At 42.7% G+C, this 20,460-nt stretch overlaps 1 protein-coding gene across 3 annotated transcripts in view; it reads right to left on the minus strand.

Annotated features, from left to right (window-relative positions):
• The window catches only part of SGCG (sarcoglycan gamma), a 162,811-nt gene that overhangs the window by 79,933 nt on the left and 62,418 nt on the right, over positions 1–20,460 (minus strand). For 2 of the 3 annotated variants that reach the window (XM_075266074.1, XM_075266075.1), the window contains exon 2: positions 294–491. In XM_075266074.1, the coding sequence (XP_075122175.1) occupies positions 294–491 (198 nt within the window). The remainder of the gene's footprint in view (positions 1–293; positions 492–20,460) is intronic. The other variant, XM_075266076.1, reaches the window with a different exon arrangement.

Consider the following 20,460-nt stretch of genomic DNA (forward strand, 5'->3'; position numbering starts at 1 on the left):
TTAGTTTATCTCTATAAGGTCAGTTTTATGGCATCAACTAGTGGCCATAATCCCACCTGGGGTTTTTAAAGAGTGTTACTTGGCTAGTGAAAACCCAATTTTGTCCCGGCCAATTGGGGGACGTTCAGGATATATAAATACTGAAAGACGGTTAGGATTTTATCTCATCATTCTTCTTGACCTTCAGGATGGAGAATCGATATCATGTTGCTCCTTTAACATGAAAGGATTAGACGCCATTCTCGGGTTTTGTATACCAGTATAACGTATTATAAGACGTGACCTTTACTCACCGGTGAGAACCACATGACCTTCAGAATCCAAATAGTCAGAGCAAAGTTCACTACTAAGATGATGAGGAGAAGGAGGACAAACAAGTAGAGACAGCGCTTTCTCCAGCCGTATATCCCAATGCTGTAGACATATTGCCTGTCCGGGCGCTCTATGCTCGTTCCTTCTGTGGTTGTGGTATATTGCTCCCGGACCATCTGCTGCAAAAGTCACAAAAAACATATTATTAGGAACTTGTTTTCTTCACAATAGCAGAAATAGTTTGCAATAATGTGCATACAATATAGCAGTATAGGGGCTACACGGTGGCTCAGTGGTTAGCACTGCAGCCTTGCAGCACTGGAGTCCTGGTGTTCAAATCCCAGGAGTTTGTATGGATTTCCATCCCATATTCCAAAAACACATACTGATAGGGAAAAAAATGTACATTGTGATCTCTATGTAGGGCTCACAATCTACATTAAAAAAAAAACCAAAACAATGTAGCAGTATAACTTTTATGGTTGTGTGATAAGTGGCGTGTATTGGTGTGTATTGTAGGTGCAGTGGGGGTGGCTCAGCTGAAGGGAAGTAGCTTCTAACTGGGATGGCATGGAAATAATGCAGATTTTTGCACCATAAAAATTTTGTGTTGTTCATTCTCCAGGAATACATAAATGTTGCTTTGCCAAAGTTGTTTTCACAATGGTCACAAACTATTTACAGTACTCTAATCCCAAGCTGAACCTCTGCATATGGGGGCAATAACAAAAGGTATTTGGTTCAGCGTCTTCTCCATTGCAACTCAGTGCATCTGTTTCCCAACAGTAAGGTGGCTATTTGGGACTGAAGCCCAGGCCAGCAGTATACACTGTTAGTTACCTAGCAGCACTAATCCTCCCCAAAGAATCCCAACTTTCCCAACTCTTTACTTTAGGCCTGGTATTATACCTTGCTTTTAGCCCTTACCCTTAGATTGGGTCTGCTTTTGGCCTGGTTATCTACTTTCACTACCTCTTGAATGGCACACCTGTGGGGAGGGAGTCTCCCTCTCCTCCCACACCCTTAGGATCTCTGTAAAGGTGTATGGTCTTAACATCTACGCTAGGCTCCTGAATTCTGCAAAAGCAGTGACCAGGGGCTTCATTTGTGCCATCTCCCTGACTCTGATGCAGGCTTTTCGCTGCTCACCTGTTGCAGCCCTCTTTACTTCTCAGAATACCGGTGACATTCCCTGGTGTCTCTCTATTGCCCTGCTGCAGTAACTACCACAGAAGGGATATGTAAGTGCAATGGAGTGCACCCACTCTCTTGGACATGTCTTGGTCAAAATGGCCCCTGCATGGTGCTTAGGGCCCCTAATTGTCCTGCTTACCGGGCCAAATCCTGGAACCTCTTCTGGCAAAGAGTAACGTCAATTTGTGGTGCATCAGTCACTGCTGGATTGACAGCCAAGGTAAAACTGGGCAAGTAAATGGAGGTGCCATCTACAACACATGATTTGGGGAAAGAGCTTCTTTCAACCCTTCTTGGCCCACGTTTTCTCCAAATCTTAGCCCTTTATAAACTCAAAACTATTACACATGGATTCTTGGAATTTTTATTTTCCAAAATGTTTATATATTTGGTACGAAGACAACTATAGTTCAGTTAATAACTTCAAGGTTTCCATATTGGACAAGGCTCCACTACATTTGCCATGGTAAACATTGGCATTACACACATGACAATTGTATGGTTTTTCCAGAACTCATAGGCGACCAAGTGTATCCCTGAAATCCTAGCATTAAATGTCTGCTTTTATCTGTATAAAGTAGGCCTAATGCTTCAGGCAACAAGTTTTGAGTCGTGTTACAAAGTTAATTCCTCCAGATTTATATGCACTTTCTATAACTATGCTTTTAATAGATAGACCTGAACTATCCTTATTGAATTCTTCCCTCCGATAACCACGATCAGTGATATTTGCAGTAACTACACCTAATGAAAGACGCTATTAAAGTTAATGGACTGTTAAGGTAAAGTATATATTACTTCACACTGAGTAGTTCCTGGCATAGAGGTGTACTATATTTACAGTGCAGTTCTAATGCCAGACCTATACAGCGGAATTTACAATGTATAATATAATTAATCTATATAATATAATGTTACTCATATAGATCACTTAGGTATACAGTAAATTCTTACTTCTACATCTTTTAAAGCGGTATTCCCATGATGGTAGTCAATGGAAGTTCCTGATCGGGGGGGATTTACTTCTGAAGCGACCACTGATCATTCTCATGGAAGGGTTTACCAAACTTTTTCAAACTGATTGCCTATCCTTAAAGGGATTTCTCGATCACACGTAGGAATAGCCTTAAGAAAGGCTATTCTTCTCCTACCTTTAGGATTTCTACCATTCGGTAGAAATCCTGGTTTTCATCTGTATGCAAATGAGTTCTCTCACAGCACTGGGGGCGTCCCCAATGCTGCGAGAGAACTCTCCAGCGCTGCCTCCATCTTCTTCAGGAACGGCCTCTCTGCGTGTCTTCTTCCGGAGCTGGGTTCAAACTTCTGGGCCTTGGGCAGAGCAGACTGCGCATGCCCGTGGCCACAAGAAAAATGGCCGCTTACACAGTAAGCTGTGTAAGTGGCCATTTTCTTGTCGCCTGTGGGCAAGCGCAGTTGGCTTTGCCCGAGGAGAAGAATAGCCTTTCTTAAGGCTATTCCTATGTGTGATCGAGAAAAAATTTGATTTTAATGATAGAATCTCTTTAAGATCGGTGGGGGTCCAACTCTCACCACACCCACTGATCAGCTGTTTGAAGGGATTGTGGTGCTTGTATCTTAAAGGGTATATCTAGGGCTTATTAACTGATGGCCTATCCTTAGGATAGATCATTGACGGATCAGTAGGGGTCTGACACCTAAGACCTCCATGGATCAGCTGTTTGAAGTGGCAGTGGCAATCTCTGATGTCACATTCGTTGGCCACATGGCCATTTAGGTTATGATACGAAGTTATGCCGATGTACACCACTGTTCTCGGTAAGTAGTAAAGAGGCCACACTAGTCACCTCAATTAGTCCAAGATATACTCTTTAAGATACAAGCACCACAGAACACTTCAAACTGTTGATCTGCAGGGATTTTGGTTGTCTTATCTCTACAAATCTTCAGTTGATGACCTATCCTAGGGAAAGGTCCTCAATTATTAAGAATGGATAACTACTTGAAGGATTGGCTATCAAGTTTGATAATCCCTTAACCTCTGCTGCTCCTTCATAGCATTTCCTTGGACATTGACATGAACATGATGACCTAGAGCACCATTATGCACAAAGTAAGATGATGTGGCCCCACACCCTTTGTTTTTGCTTTAGCAAAGGCCCCAAGGATTGGATTAAAGCCAACTGCAACGGTACAACTTTTTTAGCAGAATATTGCCCAAAACATAAATTCCCAAAGTATGAAACTAAGTGACCTTATTCTATAACTTTGTAGCCCAGCCCTGATCCACACATGTCCATTGTATGTATTTTTGGTGGTGGACAATGTTCAGTATGAACACTCTTACCAAGCTGTGATATATTGTGTGTTCTGACAACTTTCTAAAATATCCATCAGTACGGGATCTAGTAATTCGTGCTACAGTAGCTCTTCTGTAGGTTCAGAATGACAGTCTAGCCTTTGCTCCCTGCAAACTTCAATACGCCTTGGTCGTTCATGGCTTTGTCTTCCCTCCTTGAACAACTTCTGGTAGATATATGTACTACATACTGGGGACAGCCCACAAGACCTGTTTTGGAAAAGCTCTTGATTTTTTCCTCTTCAACACTTTAATTTTGAGAACTATCTGTTCACTTGTTTCCTTGATCAATGCCATTGTTATAAGATAATCAATGTTGCTTACGGCAGTGACTTTAAAGAAAACCTTTCACCTCCAAAACGTCCAGCTCTTTACATCAATTATTAGCTGCTGCTCCACTGATTCTGGCACAGTTGGATTTTTTTCTTTAGCTTCCACTGTTTCTGAGCAATCAATGCTGTTAGTTTTGGTGCCTGATATACTATTTAGTCTCTGTAGTGTCAGGCAGGAGCAGACAAGGGGTGTGACTCTGAGCTCTGACACTGGCTGCCTCTGATTGGAGCTCTAACTCACGCCCCCTGCCTGACACCGCCTCCTGCCTGACACCGCCCACCTGACAATACAGAGCTTAAATAAGACATCAGGCACCAAAACTAACTGCACTTATTGCTCAGGAACGGTGGAGGCTGGAGAGAAAATTCCAACAGTGCTGGAATGAGAGGAACATTGCCTATTAACAGATACTTATAACTTGAGTTGGTGGAGGTGGTGAAAGGACCTTTTTAACTTTAGGATTGGTTGGGTTTAGTCTGGATTGTCCAGAACTAGATCAAAATTTCTGTTTTTCTATAAACAGTGGTAAAGAGTGGTGACTCTATAAAGAGTGGTGACTCTTGTCTACTGACTGTGTCCTACTTAGCCCCAGTTAAACGGATGAAGAGTTGAATTATCAGATACGCCATTTCTTAATGACCCCTTTAAAACTATTGTTACAATTTCCTAACTGTATTGAAAATGGTTAATTTTGTTGGTTTTGTCGCTTTTTCACTGTCAGTTCCAGCTCTGTAGAAAGTCTTGGTACCATGTGGTACTAGGGCAGGAGGTCACATTCAGACATGCACGCAACGCATACACTTCTCGCAACTTCTGGAAGGGCCAATTCTTATGTATACATTAGGGAGAGGGTCTAAGGGGGCATAATAGGCAACTCATCTGATTTTAGGTGGCTACCATCTTTGAATTGCCTGTATATCTTGTACATCAAATCAGCACCCCTAAGGAAGAGAGATCTGAGGGCGGGTTTGCATCTGCGCCCTGGTCTCCGCTTTCAGGTTTCCGTCTTCTGCCTGAGAAACTGGACAGGAGACAGAAACCAGCAGTCACTTTTCAAACCCATTCATATAAATGGGTTTGCAAAGTGTCTGCCGGTGAGTGCCCGTGAGCTTTTTGTGGTCTCCGCGGCAAAACCGGTATTTTTTAACCATACACAAAGTCGGACATGCAGGACTTTGTGTCCAGTTAAAAAAAAAAACGTTTAGCCGTCATGGCGGACACTCTCTGCCGGGTTTCCGTCTCCTGTCGGCAGACCGGGCGCTGGGGTGAACCCGCCCTGACCTGAAGTTAAGCGGCTCCTTCTTCCTTATTATCTTTTCTTTTATCATACTTCCTTGACTTCCTTGGCTATGATCTATTCTTTTATTAAAACCACTTAAGTGACCGCCATGTGGCATCCTTGAACCTGCCATATAGCACTTATACATACATCAAATTTTACCGATCCAATAAATTACATAGAAATCAGACTTCTGTCGGGCATAAAAAACTGATTAAAGCTTCTTATTGAACAGAAACGTAAATTATTAATCCCGTACAATATCACAGGTCGTAGTTAAAAAATCATTATTCCCATTCCTTAGCTGAATCTAACGCATGGATGACTGGGAGAGACACATGGAATAGTTAATTGGGAAATTTTCCATTTTCAGTAAGACATTAATAATTCCTCAGAAATATAGTCTTCACAAGGTTTTTTTTAATTGAAGGCGGTAAATCACACAGCTCGCCGTCCGTCCCTTCATTCCACATATATCAAAACACGGTCTGACTATGAACTATAGAGAGGAGCGAGCCTTTGTTCCACTGTTCCCTTTTTAGGATCAATGAAGGGTGGCAACGCTAATGTGATGCAAGAGGACAACTGAAGCCAAACAAAGTGAATTCTGTGTTGCGCCAATTATAAGGAAATATTTTACAAATTCTCCTCCCCCCGAGGATCACTCATTGATGAAAGCCTATCCTTCTACTGAAGCTTGCTTTGAAGATGGCTCTCTTGCCCGCTTCTTAGAAACCAGCGGGTCACTTGCACTGATTTGGCCCAAGCTTTGATAGACTTGATTTGAAGAGTTGGTCAAAGAAGTCTACGGGCTTATGTAAACAGTTATATCATGGCTCCACATTGTACCGAGCTGTAATAGCGCTAGTATAAAGGCACATATAGAGGAGCCCTGTATCCCCGAATCGTGTGGACCGAAAGAATAAAACCAATAATTTATGAGAATTATTACCGTATATACTCGAGTATGAGACGACCCGAATATAAGCCGAGGCCCCTAATTTTACCACAAAAAAACTGGGAAAACTTATTGACTCGAGTATAAGCCGGGGGGGGGGGGGGGGGGGGGGGCAGGAATGCAGCAGCTACTGGAAAATTTCAAAAATTAAAATGGTCGTAGTTTTCGGGTGCAGTAAGTGCTGGGAAAGGGGAGGGAGTGTTTTGGTTGTCTTTCTGCCCCTTCCCTGAGCTTGAGGACTGGGTTTTTTACCCCCACTTGGAATTCAGTCTGGCTGAATATAGGGGATCTGCAGTGCTCCTATTAACCCCTTCCTGATGGAACAGGAGCACTGCAGATACCCTATATTCAGTAGACCGGGCACTGTCAGACACAGGGAGACCTAATGTGTTTGTGTTTCACAGTAATTTTCTACTTTTGTATGTATTCTAGGGAAAGGAGGGATTTAGAACTTTTTTTATTTTATTTTTTTTAAATCCTTTTTTTTTTTTTTCTTGCACTATTTTATGGGAGATTCTGTACATTAATATTGTGGCTGGTCATAGACACCCCCTCCTAAAAAAAATTAAAAAAAATTCTTTTTTTTTGCTGACTCGAGTATAAGCCAAGGGGTTTTTTTTCAGCACAAACTGGGCTGAAAAATTCGGCTTATACTCGAGTATATACGGTAATATTCCAAGACAACATATTTCATACATTACTAGTCTAAAGACACGTCACCGCTATAGTCAGTCACATGGTGCACTACAAGACAGTAACCTCACGGGGTGGCCGCAGATGCTTACTTCGTGCCTGGTGCTGGAATGGGGGGGGGGGGACACTTATTTTATTTCTTTTTATATTTAAGAAAGTCTTTATTGAGGTTGGAAGACTCCTTTATGGATTGCTACATCTGTACATGCTGTTACTTCTATAGAGTGTCTTTCACTTTTTGTATTAACTATGGGCACCTCAGGAGATTTACAAACTAAGACCTCAGGGTCCTCGAGCCTTTCACTATGGCTGCCAGGGTGTCATAATAAGACTACAGAATCTTAATCTTCAAGTCTCTGGATGGGCCTGCAATGAATACGAAGCATGACAAGCATTGTGTGTACGAGTCCTTAGGCACGGTGACATTGTTCTTAGTTTTTGTCCCGAACATTTGCTGCCAATTTAGATAGGATTACAACCCAGGCATGTCAGAATTTTTATCATTTGGGTTTGTTATGCAAATGAGGTTCTAGCTTAACCTCTCGGCCATTTTTGGATTTAAGAACCACCAGATAGTCCCCCTCATTTTGGCTTTCTCTGTTGTTCAAATCGTCTAGTTTTTGCATTGGTGTGGTAAAAAATCTTGTATTTGTTGCTCGTATTATTTTGAAGTAGATACAGTATTCATTAGTATTTCATTTTTTATTAAAGGGGTCGTACATTTAATTTTTTTATTATTTACTAACATAATAAACCAGTACTCACCTCTCTCTTTGCACTGGCAGCTCCAATCACCTGCCTATGGATCCCCCAACTGTTTGTACCAGGTGATCACCACAGCCAATCATAGGCCTCGGTGGTTACCTCTTCACAAATGACATGTCAGAGCAGTCAACGCGGAGGCTTGTGATTGGCTCACACAAACAGGATGTTACTGATGACATCAACTAGGGGACCTGTATACAGATGAACAGAGTGCTCGCCCCTGGAAACAGAGGCCCAGGGAGAGGTGAGTACAACTAAATAATAAAAAATGAAATAGACAATCCCTTTAAAGGAAATGTGTCACTAGGAAATTACTTATTGCTCATATCATGTTAATATTTTTGTTCATATTTACATTAAACATATTTGTAAGATGTTTGGGTAATGTTGGTTTTAATTTTCCAAAATAATATCTATATTTTTTAAAAAAAACTAAAAACCTTAAAGGCATAGGTGATACATGGCCCCCTGGCCGGTGAGCTGAAGGTTCCTGCCAGTTGGTACAATTCGGGGACTATAAAGCAGATACAACACTGATAATGGCGGACTTGCATTATCAGTGCAGTATCCATGGCTAGGAAGGATGAAGGAGCTGTGATGACATCACCACCAAGAATTCACAAGTCCTTGACCCAGGAACAGTTTCAGCCAGAGTCTGGAGGGATCATAGACTGGTACTGGAGGCAGGAGACTGTTCTTATACCTCCTCTCTATGTTGTGTGGGTGCTCCTGACATTATGGGAGATGTGGAATTGGGGAATAATTTGGTGGGGAGAATTCTGCTGCCAATGAAGTAGGTGGAAAGAGGAACATTGTACCTACCATTAGAAAAAGAGAAGGTTCGGGGGCAATGCTGCGACTAGGGCTGCAGTACTGTCTTCTGCGGAGATTTTTTGCCATGCATGGTGGTATTTCTTTGGCACTGTTGGGGTGAGATGTGCCACACTGGGGTTTTTGGTTCTTCTGAGAGGCATCTTCTGCTGAACACAGGTAGGGGAGGTATTTTTTTACTGCAATGTGGTATTTGGTGTTGCTATGAGTATTATGTATGCTGTACTGTGGGATTTGTTTGCCTCTGATCAGGGTATTATGTGACATTTGTTGGCCCTCCGTGGCAAAATTTCCTAGTTGTTATACTAATAGATTGGCTGGCGTGGCTCAAGTTAAAAAATTTTGAGAAATCAGCTTATGTTGTCAGTACCTGGTCTTTATTGCCTCATGTTGCATTTACAATTAGACCCCATGCACATGAACGAGTGTGTCCTCCGAGATGATTTTGCAGAGGACTGCACTCGGATGACACTTAGAGTCACATCTTATTGTCACCCAAGTGCATTCAATGATGTACCCAACTTATGGGGGCTCCCAATGTGTTGTGCTCCCATGACTCGGAGCAGGAAAGAACCTTCTCTATGTTCATCTGAACGGAACAGACCGTCCAGGGAGCATTAGAAGGGCACTCATTCGTTTGCATGGGGCCTTAGTATTTCACATGTGTAGACCCCAGGCCTAAAGGATTAATGATAATGAAAGAGACAATAAAAAATAAAATTGGTTTAGTTTGACTCCACCTCCAAAGCCCTGGAAACAGCACCACTCTTGTTTCGGGGCTCTCCCTCGTATTGCAGCTCAGCTCCTTTCTAGTACAATACTAGGCAGAGGCCATGGAGGAGAGCGACACAATAAAACAAATGAAACACAAATTGATTTATTACTACTCGCTGCCAAAAAGCTACCTGAGGGAAGGAAAGAAATCAATGCAACTGTCTTATCTCTAACCCTGGCAACAAGGCAATGGTAAACTAATAAAACACAAAATCTGCGCAATTCTACTTGTTGCCTTCGCTTCTCCAGACAGAACATGGGACAGTTCATAAACAATAACCTCCGGGTCACTGACTACACAGACCTGTCACCGGGCTCAGAAGAAATGGCCGCCTGCTTATACACAGCTGTTTGTGTCTGTGACAACTATCTATTATTAGAAGGAGCAGCTGCCGCACCTAAGAGATCAGGGATCATACATGGACATTAACCCTCGCCCTGGACACTGTCCTGCAACGAGAAGTCAACAATACACACTGCTAAAAAAATAAAATCACACAAAAATCATCAATGGAAATCAAATTTATTAACCAATGGAGGCCTGGATTTGGAGTCACCCCCCCTCCAAAAAAAAAAAAAAAATTAAAGTGGAAAAACACACTACAGGCTGATCCAACTTTGATGTAATTTCCTTAAAACATGTCAAAATGAGGCTCAGTAGTGTGTGTCGCCTCCGCAAGCCTGTATGACCTCCCAACAGCGCCTGGGCATGCTCCTGATGAGGTTGAGGATGGTCTCGTGAGGGATCTCCTCTCTATCCCTGGATCACTGTTACTTACAGTACATGCAGTGAATCTGTGAATAAACTACATTTCCCATGATGCATCTGCCTACTCTAACTCTCTGTGTACCCCTCCCTCCTCCTCGTTGGCAAGCTCACTCAGCTTCCCAATTTTCACTCTTTAGGGAGAGACCACCATGTAGGTGTGTGGAGCCTTGTAAAGCCATTTTCGCCCACTGTGGGGGATTATGGGAAGAATATGCAAATATGTTTCCCAGGATGTAAATAGGGAAACACTGCCTGTATAAGCTGCCCTCTATGGGAAGCTCCCTTGAACAACATGCCCAACTTTCCAACAAGCCTTTAATTGCAATGATGTGGGATTTTGCCAAGTCAGTATCATCCCAACTGTGGACGGCGCCGTTTCAATCTGATTGGCAGTGTTCCTCTATTTACATCCTGGGAAACATATTTGAATATTCTTCCCATAATCCCCCACAGTGGAGCGAAAATGGCTTTATAAGACTCCATACACCTACATGGTGGTATATACTAGAGATGAGCGAGTACTGTTCGGATCAGCAGATCCGAACAGCACGCTCCATAGAAATGAATGGATGCACCTGGTACTTCCGCTTTGACGGCGGCCAGCCGCTTAAACCCCCGCGTGCCGGCTACGTCCATTCATTTCTATGCGAGCGTGCTGTTCGGATCGGCTGATCCGAACAGTACTTGCTCATCTCTAGTATATACATATCCCCATAATCTGGTCTAGAAGTCTCTCACCTCTGCCAAGTCAGTTCTCCCTAGACTGTGCTGATGAGATCCAATCAGATCGAAACAGCGCCGTCCACAATTGGGATGATACTGACTTGGCAAAATCCCACATCATTGCAATTAAAGGCTTGTTGGAAAGTCGGGCATGATGTTCAAGGGAGTTTCCCATAGAGGGCAGCATACAGAGGCACTGTTTCCCTATTTACTTCCCAAACCCCGTGAGCAGCAAACACAGAGAGTAAGTGAAGGCAGATGAATCATGGGAAATGTAGTTTGCCCATAGACCAGAAAGCAAAATAAAACAAGTAAAGGGTGCACAAATGAAAAGTGAGGATTTAGCACTGCTCTGGATGTATTTGTAAATAATTTTTGGAAGCTGGATAACCCCTTTAAAGGGGCTCTATCATTGGGAAATGTCATTTTTAGCTACCGTGTTTCCCCGAAAGTAGGACACCCCCTGAAAGTAAGGCATGCGGGAGTTTCTGTTAAATTGCCTAATATAAGGCATCTCCCGAAAATAAGGCATGCCTGGCAGTGGTGTGCGGGGTTTCGGGGGGGGGGGGGGGGGCTTAGCGGAGCTTTTGTGGGTGGGGCTTAGCGAGCTCCACTTCACTGACACAGCAGCCGTGCTCTGTGCTCTGTGCTCCGTGTGCACAGCAAAGCCGGCTGCTGCCTCTGCTGTTGTAGGATGAGCTCTCCCAGCTCATCCCAGAGGCAGAGACAGCAGCTGCCATACAGAAGAGGCAGCAGCCGGCTTTCCTGTGCACACGGAGCACAGAGCACGGCTGCTGTGTCAGTGAAGTGGAGCTCGCTAAGCCCCGCCCACGAAAGCGCCGCTAAGCCCTGCCCACCACTTCCGGGATGAACAGCAGCACCAGCGCTGCTAGGAAGAAGGGAAAGGTAAGTATGATACCTTCCCCCCTCCCCTACACTACACTACCTACAACCGGCAGTCATGCTGACGCTCCACTAAGGAATTGCCGGCATGACTGCCGGTTGTAATAAGGCACCCCCCGAAAATAAGACAAGTCCTATATTTAGAGTGACAATTTAATATAAGACACTGTCTTATTTTCAGGGAAACACGGTAAGCACATACTTGCATAGCCTTTAGAAAGGTTATTCCACACCTACCTTTTGTATGTAAATTGCCTCAGTGGTTTTTGAATAAGTCTGTTTTTTATTCCTATGCTAATTAGCCTCCTCCATGCACCGGAAGTGTCTGTGAGCACCGTCTGCTATTCTCTATGTGCGTGAGAGCAGGGAGGCTGCTGCTGATGACTCCTCTCCATGCTCTCACACACATAGAGAATAGCAGAGGGGGTGCACACAGACGCTTCCGGTGCACGGAGAAGGCTAATTAGTATATGAATAACAACGGGCTCATGCAGAAACTACTGAGGCAATTTCTGCATTGCCATATATTATATCTATTGGCGTTGCCATGTCATATCTGCATTTTCAGAACTGTCTGCAATTAGAGACTGTACCCTGTGCTGCGATGTTCTCGTGCAGCCTATTATCATAGTAACATCGTACAATGACATCCTCTTACTTACTTAGTATTCACTTTATACAGAATCCATCCCATAATAAGACCATGCTAATATTATTTAGCTTCTACAGCAGACCTGCCCCATTCTTTGAAGCGGACATTCCTTTGAGTTTTCCCAGTTTGTGCCCGCTGTTGCACCTCATTTATTGTCGTAGGGTATAGCGTTACAAAGAAGGTGGCGGCATTTGCTAGTAAAAAAAAGTTTCCATATAAGATAATTGAAGAGATTTTCTAAAGGAACAGAAGTCCCACTTTCACTGAATTCTGGGTTAGGTATGTTTAATAGAAGAAATGAGACGGGGAAGAAACTGGCGAAGACGGGCAATGGTTTATACACAATATTGGGGTTATCTAGGGTTTTAACTTGTACAAGTCATGGGTATTGTGGACTGTTTTAGTACCGTACATGTTAGTTTAAATGGGGTGTACCACTGCAAACACAAAGGATAGGGGACAAGTGTCCAATCTGGAAAACCAGCAACGATAGTGTGAATGAAGCACCAGTACGCTTGCTCCATTTACACCTATCGGGCTGCCTGAACCACAATCTCCATGAGCTTGACAGAAGTGAATGGAGCGCCGACCACACAAGCACTGGCACTTTTGTCACAAGGAGAAGTCAGGGTGGCTTTTGCACAAATAGTTGTTGAAGGAACTTAGCATGGAGGTTGATGTAGATCAAGGCATTTGTTGGAGCATTAAGCACAGATCTTCTATAGATAAAGGCTTGTCAGCTTACCGGTCCAATCCTGGGATGGTAGGCCCACCCAGTAGGTAATATGGCATCTGTCAAAGTCAGGGCTACTAATGTGAGACCTTGAAGAAAAATGGATTCTTTTGCAGCGCCAAAGATGGATGAATTATCAAGCTGGAAGTCGATATATTGTGCAGGGGCAAAGAAGTGGTACTTTATATTCAGCATAAGTGATTCCAAGGACGGAATGACCCTCAAGGTGGATACATGGGAGATGTCAGCAGATCTTTCTTGGTCCTTTTATGCTAGGAAGAATTTACAGGACTTACTGTTTGGACCTGTACCATATACCATCCCCCAGCTTGATAATTCATCCATCCTTGGCGTAAAATCCATTTCATATCAGTAGCCCTGACCCTGTCTGAAGTCCATCTGTTCAAAACATGTGTAATTCCCGAGTGTCCTGAATTTGTTAGGACAACCCCAAATTTTTAGAAAAAGTCCAAAGAAGGCCATATATTGCAATAATGCAGCTCAACAGTGGGTAGTCCTAAACTGTTTGGGGGCAGTCCTGACAATTCATGGGCAGTCTGGGGGTGGGTCTTAAACATCTCTATATTACCGACAGAGATATTAGAAGGTATGAACTTGTACATGTCCTTTTAATTGAATTGTATTTTTGTGGGTACCATTGAACCCCCCGAGACATGAATAAGATTTAATACGTCTTTTGTGGATCATATCAAATATATTGTACCCTAATGCCGACATATTACCCATGAAGCCTCCTGCTCAGACATCTCTACCCTGTGTTCAGACAGTACAGCAGTGAGTCTAAATTTCATATTAGAGAAGATGTTTTCGACTAGCTAAGAATAGCAGGAAAACACTAGGCTTTTATTCTGTTATCATTCCTGCCGAGATATTTGTAAGAGGCCACTTGTCTGGGACATTGGGTGTGTTCTAAGAAGACAAGAACCCCTTTTGTATCAAGAAGAAAGCTTCATCTTACAAATATCAAGTGGTTTGATGGAGATGACTCAGTAGTTTACTGTAATTTAGACCGCAATACTACGTATACTAGACATGCCCAAGCACTCAATATAATACAGTAGGTAGTGATGTGATACCGGGATGGATTTCAGAATTGTTTCATTTCAAGATGTACGTAGTAAGGCTACTTTCACATGGAGTAACGCTCCGCTCATTCTGACACGTAAACTCGTGTCAGAGTGAGGCGCTTCAAAACAGATCCCATTGACTTCAATGGGTGCCATCTTACGCATGCTACACATTGAAATCAATAGGTTAAAAAGCCTCCCATTAAAGCACTCAAGTAAAAGAACAAAAATGGAATGCTATCACCTATCTTATTAACAGCGTTATTGAATTATTGCAAAGTTATGTGTTCCCCTCTGGAGCACTGGCTTCCTTTCTGCTCCTCTGATGCACACAGTGTTTTCTGTACGAGAAAGAGATCAAATTCACAATGTACATCTAGTAAAGCCTTAATCTGACTCTTTTTCATACAAAAAACCCCACTAATCCAGATTTACTAATAGTTGTCAGTGTAAACAGAAAGGCAAACTGAAAATTTGCCAGATTTATCACAGTGACTAATGCTGGATGATAAATCTGGCATATCTTTAGACTTTGTGATCTAAGTTTATACCAACTTTTTTGCTAGCTTACTTTGATCTAGAATTTTTTTTATACAATTATGGTCCATTTTTGACACAGTGGCACATCTAAGCCATGCCCCCTTTTCAGAGAATTGATACCCATATGTCTAGTAGGTAAAAAAAAAAAAAATTAGCCCAAAGCAGTTGCACCATACTGTGCCTACACTACATCAAAGATGCTCCATGTTTAAGCCAGTATCTAGTTGTAAACACACTGGTCAATCTGGGCCACTGTGTGCAACAGAGGAACTAAGAAGAGGTCAGTGCTCCAAAGAGGAGCATATAACTTCTCGAAAAAAAAGCTGATGATGTTATTCTATAAAAGTTCATTGCTTTTCTGGCACCTCCAGTGATCAAGTGCTGGAAGTATTAATTGACCTGCAGCGCCACCACAGGAGAAATGTAGCATTACATGGTACCCAAAAGACGTGACAGCTTCTTCAGAGAATACTCTTTGTAGCCTCTCTCTCTCGCTTGGACCCCCTTCAATTCCCTGATATTTGAGTATCTGAAAATTAATTTGCGTAAAAGGTTTTGTTTGTGGTAAAACTACAAGCAAGAAATAGATGTCAAGGTACGGTAGTTTAGATATGTACGCTTATGTAGCGGGCTACCAAGGCAATTTCTCAGGAGATAGAAATTCTCCATGGAAATATAAAGAGCCATATAGTGACATTAAAAGAAAAATGTCTGACCTTTACCAAGATGAATCCAGACTTTTCACAATCTGTCTTTTAAGAGGAAAAATGATTTTTTTATAACAACGGACTCAGTACAGACAAGTAATGACGGTCCCCAATGTCGTAAATAGTAACGCTGCGGCTATCCGTGCAATATTTCCAACATATTCTATCCACTTATCATGGGTAGATATTTATTGTGCTGTCTAATACTTCAAGATAATCAGATTTAGTTTAATGAAGTAACCTTCGGCCGCCCGAGAATACTAACCTCCACCTTCACCACTTTATAATTCTTCATTCTTATACCAGTATTGTATATGAATATGCAAGAGATAAAGAAAGGAGCAATGAAAACCTTACATGTGTTGTCTGGATCAGAAACCTTGTAAATTTACCCTATAAAGGAGATGTGAATTTATAGGGTGAGTCCTCTCTCTGGAGGACCTGAATTTCTCTCTCTGGAGGACCTGTCCTGCTCCACATTACACAGACAATTCATTGATTTGAATGGACACTGTGTAATGCTTCATCTCTCCAGTGGTGGCGCTGCAGAGAAACCAAACAGATAGGTTCCCTTTCAGATTACAGCTGATCACTGGGGTGTCCCAGCAGGAGAACACTTTAGAAAAACACGAGATCATGAAGTCTGTAAGCTTCTAGGTGACCTGGTTAACAAAGCTATAGTGCAACAAAACCCATTTGGTACCACTCAGAGTTTATTGTCCATAAAAGTTCGAATACAACTGTCTGAGATATTGATGCATATGCCTATAATGTCAGAAGATCATTTTTGGATGGATTTCCCCATAGTTCTTATTCATGCCAAACCATACAGCCCTAGGCTTTGCAGGTTGCCTGTATTCAAGTAGTACCTTAACCCTAATCCCACCACTTGGGAGAATGACAAATGTGTCTAGGTTACTGAACCCTTCATTGACTTCTACAACTGTGAGCAACCATAGACCAATGAACATTTCCAGAAGATTTGCCATACCTCTGATAGACCTCACATTCTGTCATGATGTCTGTCTTCCAGGACCTACTTTACATTGACTATACCTATGAAATGATGACGAACCTTCAATCTACCACCAGGAATTTAATAGGGTGGGCAGGCAGGTTGTCTACCGGTTCAAGCACTGAAGTGAAATGGTGGCCACATTCCCACCCATGGAAAAGGAAAGCTCCTTTGTTACCTATCACCCTACTTGCCAACTTTCCTGGAATGTCCCGGATATGCCTGAATAATATGGTCACCTCCTAAACTTTAGGAAGAGAGAGCAAGTCTCCCAGGCTCAGTGGAAGGCTGGCCTGGACTCATCTGCTGGCCTAGCGCTCATGATGTGGGCACTTTAATCAGGTCATGTCCCAAAAAGTGGGTTTGATCAGCACATTTCATACCCTTGTTAGCAAAACGGGAGTGTATCTTGACATATAACAATACGTCACTGCTGCCTATAGAGGGTATGGCCTTGCCCAGGGGTTCAGCCATCAATGTTATCAAGTTTGTCTATCACATCTCTTGGCCAGCCCTATCGAAATCCCATTCCCTTTCTGACACTACTATCACGCCAACTACTCAAACTTCTTTAAATGTAGTGAGGTCAGATTCTCCACATCCTACACCAGTCCATCCTTCTCTTTCCATGGTCTATCATCAATGGTTGGTAGGTTAACGAGAGTCTGTCACCGAAAACAAGTATCAACCCAGGCCAACAGATATATTAGTATTAGGGACACCTGAGTCAAACAGTGGTTCCAGCTTGTATATTGGTGCTCATTTGCATATTTTGGCCAATATGAAAATGAGCTCTTTGGAGCAGCGAGGGTGTTGACGTTTACTACAATGGTAACACCTCTTGTTGCTCCAAAGAGATCATTGCATATTGACAAAAACAGCAACATCTCAACAATGGAGGCCCATAATTCACAAGCTGGAACCACAGTTTGACTCAAGTGTCCCTAACCCTAATCTATATGTTGGACCATTTGAATCATTTGACCCTAACTTTTCTATCTGTGGGGCTGGATTGACATGCTGGGTTTCGGTAATAGAATCAGCGCCGCACCTCCCATGAGGCAACCTGAAGCGACCGCTTCAGTCGGCGCTATGCCAGAGCCCCGGGGAAGGCGGCATTTTTGCTTACCTAAGCCAGTCCAGGACAAGCTGTCCCGGACTGGCTTAGCGTCACTGTCACCGAGCGGTGAATTGGGGAGGCCCTGTGGACGCAGCGCTGCTCCAGTGGCCTCCCCTCACGCTCAGGCAGAGAGCAGTTCCTCTCCCTGCCTGCTCTCTGACTGCTAACGCCGCTCCGCCACGCCCCCTTCACTCCACCCCCTCCTCCCGGGAAGAGGGGGGCTTTCTGTTGTCTGCCTCGGGCGGCGAAAAAGGTAGGTTCACCCCTGGATAGAATTCCTTTAAATAGTTGTCCAAGGTTTAGCTATTGATGACCAACCCTGTGTAGGGACAGACCACTGTCCATGAGCAAGTCCCTATGTGAGTGGCTTTCTACTATAAAATCGTATTTATTGGTCCAAACCGGACACCCCAACCCCCCCCCCCCCCTCTATTGTCCTTATAAAGAGACAAATCTCCTAACAGTATAAGGAAAAGTAACAGTTTGGGCTTCAGAGTGATTTTCTCAAATTCTTTTGTGACTTGATGGAACCTAGCACAAACTAAACAACTGAGCTATGTATCTATAAAAACTCCAATTTTTATCATAATTCTCGAAAAGTGCCCTCCCAAATTGTTCAAGTATTGTGCACCCGTTCCCTCTAAAAGCGTCACGGTAATAGAAGTTTATAAATATCCCCTCTCTCGCCAAACTGGAACAAGTATGTTAAAATCTTGCTTAAGTGTTCTGCTGCAAGCCAATAACCTAAGACTTCAATAGGAGATTCTGACAGCCAAACTACAGCGAGACTAGAGGGTAATGCAAAAAAACGGTAAGCTATTTGCAATTCATCAAGCATGCTCGCTATTCTGGTGACAACGCATCAGCCGCGCTCATAAAGAATAAAAGGATCAGGGCTCTTGTGGTAAATACAATTACGCTGCTTATCAAATATGGCTTATACACAATATCCCCTCCGCTGTGACAGTGCATTAATAAAAACCTCACACTGTTCCACAAACACGAGGGGGTGCTTTTCGGTCTTCATCAGCACTTTTTCTCCTTGGCTTAGTTTTTGATTACACAATGCCTGGGAGAACATTTTTGCAAAATAATATATGCACATGAGTTAAATGCTATGGAAAATGCCACAAATAATTGGGATTTCTTTTTATAGCAAGTCGAGACAAAGCATTTTTTTTTTTTTTTTTTGGGGGGGGGGGGGGGATTTGGAATTGTTCCTGCAAAAATTAACTGTTTTTGGACTGGACAATTTCTTCGTCCTGGTTATAGCCTGTACTATGGGTACCAAGATAACTCTATACTTTTTGGAAATCATTAGGACTACCGCAGGTTCACTTTTTTATGCTGTTTTTGGGAAACAAAAAAAACTAAAACAGCACCAATGACAACCAAGGGACCCTATTGACTGCTCAGTTTTTTTTCTGCCACTTTTTTTTTTTTTTTTACAATTTTCTAAATAATTCTACACTAATTGGAATTCACTTAGGTAGGGTTCACACTACCATTGGTGTCCGATCAGAAGGTGTCCATTAAAAAAAAAAAAAAAAAAAAAAAAAAGGACACCTATCATAACTGTCTATAACTATTTGGTTTTTGCAGTTTCCGCATCTGAGTCTCCAAGCTCTGGCGCACATGTGAATTGAACCTGACCCATTATAGTGTATGGAGCCATTCACACATCCTTTTATTCACAGATCAAGAGACAGTGAGCGATAAATTGTGGCATGGACTATTTTCTTTTGTCTCTACTCATTTTGGTCATGTAAGTCTATGGACCATTATGGATGTTACCCATGTGCATTTCGTGTTGTACCCATTTTTCACAAATTCTTTGGTGATTCTAAAAAATTCAAAAGTGGAAATACCTCAAAACTGATTATTCATGTGATAGCAGACAGAAAAGGGACAGCGGACTGACCCATTATGGTCAATGGAGGCAAAAACAGAATGGAAAAACTACAGAGAAATAGTACGTGTACTTTACACTTTCTCTACCAATTGGATTCCATCTGGAACAGACCATTCATAACTGTCATGGATCTTAAATGGTCACTAACTTTTCAGACAGCTTAATTTCATTTAGTGGAGCATGTGATTCTAGACAAAAATGTAGTGTACTTTATTTACAAATGTTGCTGCCTTCTGCCTGAAAAATCTACAGTTGCTGCCACTAGGTGTTTCTCTTCTACCTAATTTGCTGTTCAGTCCATGCTATTAGGGAAATCCTGTCCATAGATACCATTAAAAGAGCAAGACAAATTCAAAGCGAGTGAAGGAAGAAGGGACTGGTTTCTTTACACAGAGTATACAATGTAGAGGGGAGGGACTGATTTTCCTCACAGTTACCACCAACATCTGCAAACTGCTTTCTTGGAACTTGAATGATCTGAGATGGAATGGCCACCAACCAGCTCACTGCTGCTCCAAAAGGTGTGACACAGTTCTTCTACAAAAGAAAGGTGAGCTCCTGGCTCATTTAGATACACTCCCTGTCAGGGTGCTCACCCTCATCCCCCTTCCTCAGGTGTGATATGAATTGCTTTATCTGCGCCTGGAAAAGCTAGCGAGTGAAACTGTTCAAATTAGTCTGGATAGTTGAGGAGCTTCAGTTCGCCAAGGTCAATTCCGGTTACAGCCCCTCTTATGCCTGACCGATTTCTAACAGCGACAGAGATTCATTAAAGCCATAAACTTGGTCCTGCATTACTTCAAAGAGTGTGCTATGCCCAG

The sequence above is a fragment of the Leptodactylus fuscus genome, chromosome 2 (genome assembly GCF_031893055.1).
Source record: "Leptodactylus fuscus isolate aLepFus1 chromosome 2, aLepFus1.hap2, whole genome shotgun sequence".
NCBI lineage: Eukaryota > Metazoa > Chordata > Amphibia > Anura > Leptodactylidae > Leptodactylus > Leptodactylus fuscus.